This window comes from Cyprinus carpio, chromosome B5 (genome assembly GCF_018340385.1).
Source record: "Cyprinus carpio isolate SPL01 chromosome B5, ASM1834038v1, whole genome shotgun sequence".
Classification (NCBI taxonomy): Eukaryota; Metazoa; Chordata; class Actinopteri; order Cypriniformes; family Cyprinidae; genus Cyprinus; species Cyprinus carpio.
The window spans coordinates 32,725,387-32,734,827 of NC_056601.1; the positions used below are offsets into that span (position 1 = coordinate 32,725,387).

General features: G+C 31.6%; 1 protein-coding gene across 1 annotated transcript; it reads right to left on the reverse strand.

Annotated features, from left to right (window-relative positions):
• Nucleotides 1-1,588: 1,588 nt before the first annotated feature.
• LOC109094824 (beta-crystallin B3-like) lies at nt 1,589-8,168 on the reverse strand. Its single transcript, XM_042723433.1, has 6 exons — nt 8,025-8,168; nt 7,104-7,186; nt 5,659-5,777; nt 3,847-3,979; nt 3,615-3,757; nt 1,589-1,996 (listed from the first exon to the last, which is right to left on the reverse strand). Exons 2-6 carry the CDS (start codon nt 7,176-7,178, stop codon nt 1,735-1,737), a joined length of 732 nt encoding a protein of 243 aa, XP_042579367.1. The 5' UTR covers nt 7,179-7,186; nt 8,025-8,168; the 3' UTR covers nt 1,589-1,734.
• Nucleotides 8,169-9,441: the final 1,273 nt, after the last annotated feature.

Sequence of the window (9,441 nt, forward strand, 5' to 3'; positions counted from 1 at the left end):
CCTTGGAGAAACTTTGTTTGATTCTAAAATAGAATTTTAAATTGTTCTGTTTTTAGGAACTGCTTCCTCTTCAATCGGGAAACTGAACTGACACATGCTAGCAAGAATGCAATTATTTAAAATCTCATCTGAATAAACATCAAACATCTGTTCTGTCTTCCAGTGAGGTTGTTGGCAGCAGCATCTAACTGTTATAGAGAGAAAATAATTGTATTTTACAAGCTAACACATCAAAATAAATGGATGGAAAATTCAGGTTTTTAGTCATATAATAAGATATTTAGCTTTGAGTGCTCATGGCTTGAATTAAACATGCCTGGTTTCTAGAATAAGAATAAGACCTTCAAACATACTGTAAAAATTATATTTTTCAAATTTTTCAAACAAGCAAACAAATAAAGATTATCAGAGTATGTTTTACAAATATATATATATATATATATATATTTCAAGCTTTATTTGCCATTTTTTGTAACAAGTGAAGTTAATTTCTGAGTGAAAATTGATTCAAAGTAAATCCTACACAATTTTCAGTGTATAAAATAGAAAAATAAATTTGTTATAACGATAATTAAAAAAATAATAATTAAACATAATTTAAAAAGAATCATCAGCCATTAAAAATAATAATAAAAAATAGCAAACAATAATAATTAAATTAAAAAGAATCATTAGAAGTTAAAAGGAATAATGAAAAATAATTAGTAAAAATAGTAATTCAATTAAAAACATTATTAGCAGTTAAAATAATTAGATAAAATTCTTACAATTAATAATAAACACCTAATAATAATTATTATTACAATTAATAACAATAAAATAAAAATAAATAAAACAATTATTACTAAATAATATCTAAAAATTAATAATGCAATTTAAAAACAATTATTTTTTAATTAATAATTCAATGGAATTATTTAAATTAATTAAATTATAATTATATTTTAAATAATAAGTGAATTAAAAATCTAATCATTAGCAGTTAAAAGTAATAAATAATAATAAAAATAACGGAAGCTGCTTTAGTTTACCACTAGTCTGCAAAATGTTAGATTTCATAATTATCTGTTGCACAATAATGTGAGATTCACAGTAGCTTGCAAAATATCTAGGCAGTTCAACATCTACAGTGATGATATCAGAGTTTAGATTCACATCTCTGGTTTCTTCACCACTGTTTTCTTGCTTGTTTGGCGAGGCATAGAAAGGTCTAGTTTGGTTTGGTAACCCCATTGGTATGCCATGGATAGGATTTGGACCAGCAGTGGGAGCTTGCCATATTTTTTCATCACCATTCGTCACCATTCGTGACAAGCCCAGCCCTGGCCTGCCCACATCAGACTAGAGTTATTTCACTATCGTTGTCATTTCTGGAGGTTGCCACGCTTTGTTCTCCGTTCACATGAACTCCTGCCAAGAGCCAACGACTAACAAAGAGACAGGAATTGTAATAATATTTAACATTATCACTGATTTTACTGCATTTTTATTGTATCAGATTAGTGCAGCATTTTCATCTTCAAACTTGTGTTATTTTCAGTGTTGTATCAGTCTAGTAGAAAAAATCAAATCAGACACGAGCCAAAGGTCAGAGATCAAAGCATGGGGCCGAGGCCTTTATTTCCAATGATAGACACACAAGAGGCAAGACAGTCACTTTTGCTTTCGAGCTTTCCTCGTGGTCCTCTGAGCAGGCGCAGGGCAGAGGTCACCGGCAGGGCTGGCCGTTCTCCTTCAGCTGCTGGCAGCCGTGGCGGATGGGGCGGCGGGAGCGGGAGCGGGAGCAGGGGCTGGATTGGGGTTTGGGTTGGGATTGGGTTTGGGAGCTGGGTCGGGGACGGTGAAGCAGCCCCGTTTGTGCCACTGCATGTCACGCACACGCCGGATGGACTGTAGCTGTGGTTCTGTGGCTCCCCAGTCGTTCCAGTGTTTGTATTCGCCATGTTCAAACACGAACTGACGCCCGCGGTAGCCTGGGTACATGTAGCCCACCCAACTGAGGAAAGAGATTGGAGTGCGGAAACAATGTCAGAAAACATTAAGTACATTTTTAGGATATCTACACTCTTAAAAATAAAGGAGGCTTCCGCACAATGCCATAGAGGGACCATTTCTGGTTTCCCAAAGAACCTTTCAGTGATCAGTTCTTAAAAGAACCACTTTTTTTCTCAGTGTGAAGAACTTTTTTTGTAATCGAAATAACCTTTTTTTTCTATTATAAAGAACCTTTTGTGCAATGGAAAGATTCCATGGATGTTAAAGGTTCTTCATGGAACCAAAACGACAATAAAATAACCTTTGTTTTTAAGAGTGTGTTTATAACTGATGAACTTTTAAATAAGAAATTAATTTAAGATATCGCTACATGAGTACAAATTAATTTGGAAGACACTAGTTGTTTGTAGATTTACTTGCTGTACTAAAAGACAGCATGAAATAGATTTGCAGTTTACTTCTGCCACGTGAAACAAACTATTCAACAAGAAAAAAAAAAGAAAAAAAAACATGAAGATGATAGAAATTGATTGCTTTGTAGGTTTACTTGCCATACTAAATACTGCCATACTCAACATGAAACAGCATTCAAATCCAATCCAATTTACTTTTGTCATGTAAAAAAGAATATTTAACATAAAAAAAAAACAAACACCAGACTTGTTTTTATGATGAGATCAAGTAGCCATTTTTTTTTTATCATCCTTTATTTGTTATTATTGATGTAACCTTTATTAAATGTAGCCTATACTTACTAATTACTTTTTGTTAATATTTTGAATATTCTATTGCTATATTTCCTTTTTATATATTTCCTTCTATTTTATATTCTATATTCTTATAGAATATAAAGAATTGAAATTCTTTTATTTTATATTATATTTTAGTTAAAGATTTACTAAATTTGATACTTTTGTCATTTTTACTTTGGATTTAAAACATGCCTATATAGTTTTTCTTCAATCTAAAAAAAATGAGAAATGTTGCCTTTGAAAATAGTTATATAATAAAATACATACAAAATACTAAAAAACATTTCTATGTATATTCTGTTTTATTTAAGTTTATGTTATTTTAAACATTTTGTTAGTGGTTATAGTTTTAAATTTAGTTACCAGTAATGAACCAGTAGAGCAAGGTGCCAAGAACAACAAAGTCATGGGTTTGATTTCCGGGGGGTAAAGCTTAAATGCATAATTATTAATACTAAAATCAGTTTGTGCTGTTTAATATTTTTGTGGAATCAAAGATTCTTTGATAAATAGAAAGAAAATCGTTTGATTGAAATAGACATCTTTTAAATCTAAATGTCTTTACTGTCACTTTTGATCAAATAAATGCATCCTTGCTGAATAAAAGAATTGATTTCCTTTGAAAAATCTTTTTTCTTTCAAATAACATTTACTGATGAACCATGCACAAGACCAGATGTGTTAAGGAAGTAAAAAGAATCAATTTTGAGATCACGTTGACTTTAAACATATACAGACTGTCTGTAATCAGGAAAACTATGGACTGAAACAAAAATCAAGACCATCTTGAAAAATCAAGGTTCATGAGTTAATGGTGTTTGGACAACAGCAGCATGAAAGCGCTCTCAAACAAACACTCAAACTCACGTTCCGTTGACAGCTTTGGCACTGGCCACACGATCCTGGAAGCCGTGAACCCACAAGCTGGGAATGTCATCATCCACGATTTCCATCTTTCTCCCGGCAAAGCTGGCGTTCTCAAACAGATGAAGTTTGTGGTCGGCGCTGTCCTGTTAATGGAGCGTATACACAGGACTCAATGGGCCGTGACAGCAGAGCAGATCTTTAAGCAGGTGTGAGGTGTGAACGTGTCTCTCACCACTCTCAGAGGTCTAATGGACAGGAGGCAGGAGCTGCTCTGGCTGTTGGTCCAGGTGGACCAGCGAGGATATTCTCCCTTCTCCAAAACAAACTGCTCTCCCAGAAAGCCCTTCTGCTTAAAGGCGACCCACCTAGAACAAGATCATTAAGATCAGGATGCATTAATGGATGATTCCTTTTGATTAAAGCAGGGAATTTACAAAAAAAAAAAAAAAAAAAAAAACACCTGAATCCCTTTGAACATACCCAAGTAAAAAAAAGTAATATTTTTAAATGCATTTATTTCTTACTAGTTCAAATCTATTAACATATTTGTTGACATATTGCTTGAGATTTGCTAACTTTAAAAATTCGAATTAAACTTTATTTGGAGTGCTACTTTTTGACAATGCACATTTCTTAATATAAAGCATAAAATGTGTTTGTATGAGCTTTGAATATTATTGGTCTTTAAATGCACAATCTACCTAAAGTTTACTTGCAATAGTTCCACTTAAGCACAAATAAAAAATATTTTTTAATATATATTTAGTTGAACGTCAGCACTACTTCTGCACAATTAAAGTGCATTCAGCCAGAATTAGTCATTCCAGTTTAGCAGACTTTAAGTACACCAGTTAAGTATACTAAAAGTACAACTGCTGGGGATTTTTATTAACTACATAAATATGTAAATATATTTGTAGTATACTTAGCAAAAATAAATGTATTTCAAATATATTTCAGTATATTTATTTTTTTCAATAGGGTAAATATTTACTTAAAGTACTCCTGTGATTTTAAGTTAATATTTCAACAATACATTTGCATGTTGACGGGTAAACCAGTGTTATTTTAGTTTCATGTATATACTATTGTAGTTTTGTTAGCATTTTGAGGTTGATTTTATATGTATATTTTTATATTCAATTTTGCTGTTTTTATTTGTTGTTTTTAATATCTTTATAAAGCTTTTATTAAGTTTTAGTTTATTTAGTCTTAGTAATTTTAGTACCTAGTAAATGGAAATGATAATTTTTCACTTGGCAACTAGCTGAAATGAAATAAAGTTAAAGAAAAGGTTTAATTTTTTTTCTATTGTTTCAGTTAATGTTGATTTTATTTCAAGTAAGTTTTATTATTAATCAAGGATAATAACACTGAGGTAAACAAATCAAATATTTAAAATATTGCAAAACAGCTGTTATAACTTTTTGACTTGAAAGCCACCTATATAATATAACAATATAACAGAATTATGTTCAGAAACTGGCTGTAATTTATGTTTTATTAACTGTATAGGTAGATTAAATCACAATTTGTTTTGTGCTTGCAGAGGTTTTAAGAACTGGATGTTCTAAACAAATATTATAGAGGGGGAAAATAAATATAATTTCATCTTTACATGTTTATTGTATTTTTGCATTTTTTTTCCAGTTAGATTGTTTTAATATAGTATTAATAATTATACTATATTATATTATATTATATTATATTATATTATATTATATTATATTATATTATATTATATTATATTATATTATATTATATTATATTATATTATATTATATTATATTAAGAAATGTCTGGTTAAGAAGCACTGATATACAGTGAGTAGTCCATTGAGTTGTATGTTATAATTTTTTGAAGTCATATGCTATCATTTGTGTACAAAACTTACTGAAAACCTTCTCCTATTCTCCTTCTCCTTTCTCCTAAATCCAATTTGCATATACTCAAACTTTTGCTTTCAAAAACAGTCGGAACATTCTTCATCGCTCCTTTTGTGGTTGTAGATAATGTGGTTTGACAGAACAGAGCATGTACTCACGGGCAAGACTCAACTATGATTGATCCAACTTTTTCCAAGTTCTTCTCAATCAAGTCCTTGCATTCTGCTGACAGCTCGACCTTTTTTCCTCGGAAGTTCTCGAATTCAAACAGTGAGGCCTATTAAGAGGATTCAACATATTTTAAGTCATAAACTGTTTGGGTTTCATTCATGAAATAATGTGAATTGTCACATTCATTTTAATGAAGAACTTCATTCTGCTCTTGTTTCCCCTGGACAGCAATGACATTAAACGAAGAACAAATGTTAAGTGTCTTAAACGAAGACATTTGCTGTTCAGAATTTTCTCCTCATGAAGTGTCTCCTCTATTAAGAAGAGATTTCAACATTGTCTCAAACTGTGCTCAAATTTGTCAATATCAAAGTCAAGAATCTCAGTATAAAAGGAATAGTTCACCATAAATTGAAAATGTCCTCACCCTCAGGCCATCCAAGATGTAGATGAGTTTGTTTCTTTGTTGCAAAAGATTTGGAGAAATGTAGCATTGCATCACTTGCTCAGCAATGGATCCTCTGCAGTGAATGGGTGCCGTCAGAATGAGAGACCAAACAGCTGATGAAAAACTGTAATCCACAAGTACACAATACATCCAACATCACAATAATCCACAAGTGATCCTCACCACTCCAGTCCATTAACATCATGTGAAGAAGAAAACTGTGTGTTTATAAGAAACAAATCCATGACACCCCCCAGTGCCAGATATGTGCAGAAACATCTCCAAAATAATACAAAATTACTTGACATTTTTTAACAGGGCCAAAATACTCCAAAGTCCATAATCCATAATAACAGTGCCAGATATGTGCAGATTTCTCTCCTGATTCAGACCAGATGACTTTTTCAACTGAGAAAGAATAATTACGGATAAAGGACTCATATTTTTACAGTGGTTTGAAATGAAAAACATCACAATGATGGATTTGTTAATTACAAACACACAGCCTATCACTTCATAAAATGTTAATTGAGTGGTGTGGATTACTTGTGGATTATTATGACGATTTTATCAACTCTCATTCTGACGGCACCCATTCACTGCAGAGAATCCATTGGTGAACAAGTGATGCAATGCTATATTTCTCCAAATCTTTTCTGATGAAGAAACAAACTCACCTACATCTTGGATGGGCTGAGAGTGAGTAAGTTTTCAGCAATTTTTTTTTTTTTGTTTAACTATTCCCTGAACTCAAATATTTCTCATCAAATTTGTTCAAATTAAAATGACATTTATTCTCCACATTCATCTAAAGCCCAGTACTCTTACCGTGTGTCAGCTATTGGCTCATTGTGTCTTTTAATGCAAGTTTTAACTGATACTTTAATGAAACACTGAAAATCATTCAGTCTCATGAGCTATAAAAGTGTTTCCTCTGGGCTTTTTGACTGTGTAAAATAACTGTATAAATAAGTGCATTTGGACCTTGTAAACCGCTCCTGCTCCTCCTTGGCTCTTCCCAGCGACTTGCTGATCTGGGACTCCCTGCTGATCCGACATCTCTCTGCCTGTCAAACACATAAGCACACATCAGAGATGAGAAAAAAGCCATTCTGAATAGGGTCACACACCAGCCATTGCTGTGTGAGTGCTAAAAACATGAGAAGAGTAAATAACTTCAATTAAATGGTGAACCAAAAGAAAATAGGAGACTTAATGTAAAGTGAATGGCCACAAAACACATTTGGAAGCTTATAAATGCATTATTATTATATTATTGCATTAGATCACAAAATATTAAAAAAGAGGCATTTGTTTAAAAAAAAAAGCATAATTATGCAAAATATTTATAACTGATATGAACATTATTATTATTATTATTATTATTACTTATACTTATTATTATATTATTATTATATTATTATTATACTTTTTTTTTTTTTTTTTTACAAAACACAACTTGCCTTTCCCCAAAAGTAAACAGATAAACACATTGCTTAAGCAGCAATTCATACAACTAGTATACGGAAAACAAAAAAAAAAGCAATGACTGAAAACACTTCAGAAGGGACACAACTGAAAATAGCTCATTATGCTCATTATCAAATATATATTGTGTTTTTCAAAAAATGTTTTTGATAGGACAAAAAAAAAAACATTTTGTAAACTTTCTTGTTTTAGCAATAAAAGTTTGGATCAAATAGATTAGTCTTGATCAAGGAAAAATCTCTCCAAAAATGACTTTCTTTCTCTTTTATAGCAATTTCCAATTCAAATGTCACTAAATAAGTCTCCAAAAAAAACCAAAAAATATATTTATGACAACAATAATACTTCTTTTTTTTTTTTTCTGCCAGCACACATGTGAAAAGTAAGATTTCAGATGAAGGCTGAATGCATCTTTACCTGTTTCTCTCGTCCTTCACCTTCAGCAGTTCTCACCCCTCCTCTTTCTCTCAGCGTGTGTGTGTATGAGTGTGTGAGTGTGTGTGAGGAGTGTGCATGGAGGTGAGGGTGTGCCGGGCAAGTGGAGGGGACCTGGGGGGTATTTATGGTTTAATTCCGTCCACAGCAGCAGAAATGGGTTGGGCATCGATTGCTGTTGATGCAGCAAGTCTGTCGTTCGCATTTGTGTCCGTCAGACTGCCTCTCAATAGGCTGTGAGTTGGCAGGAGGTTCCCGCAGCCACCAGCCTGCTCTGCTGCCAGCGTGGGTACAGTGGGCACCGACAGGGCATGAGCCAAGAGGATTCAGACAGGATCAGCTGCTGTCATCACAACCCTGCTCACTATCCCCTCACTCTCTCTCTCTCTCTGAGCCCAAACCCACGCCACAGATTTGGACCATTCATCCTCATTTGATCGATTCTCAAAATAAGTGATTGTTTTCTATAATTGTTTGCCCAAGAAAAACATGGATGTAAAAAAAAAAAAAATATACATGTAAAGAAAATAAATAAAAATAAGCTTAATTTAGGTTTCAAATTGAAATTTAAAATTAAAATGGCACTTTATAAAGATTTGCTGGATGCAGTTTAATGGCTTAATTTAAATGTAGGTAAATGTAACAATATGTATATCCCACTACCCAATATATATATTAAATTAAATTCAAACTGCATTTATAAAAGACTAGGTACGCACCTTAAAAAAAGATTATTATTTCATAAATAAATAAATAAATAAATAAATAAACACTGAAGTCAAGTTCGCAATTGATAAATAAATTAAAAATGGATTAATTCTGGGATAAAACGCAGTTAAAAGTATCAATTAATTAATATGCATTTTTTTAAATTAATTTTAAATTGTATTTACAGAAAACAAGGGATGCACCTTTAAAAAAGGAAATCAATAATAAAAAACAACAACAACAACAACAACAAAAAACCCTCAATGATATCACGTTTGAAATTGACATCTGGTATAAATGTAATTAAATGTAACAATAAATTAATGTGTATATTTTCAAAATTCAACTTAAATTTCTAAAAGACTTGGAGTGCAACTTAAAAAAAGTTATTTTGAAACTGACAAATACATTAAAAATGGCTTAATTTTGGTATAAAATATATGAAATGTAACAAATTAATAAGTATATTTTTTTAAAAAAAATCAGCTTAAATGGCTTTTTAAAAATACTTTTGTTAAAAGAAAATAATCAACAATAAAAAAAAAAACATAAAAAAAAATTAATCCATAATCAAAATTCAAAAAATAGATAAAACAAAACACCCTAAAAAAACTACTTTATACATAGCTCTGTCTTTGTCTCTGCTGCAGTCCTACCACACATAAGAAGGTAATATATACAAAAACAAACT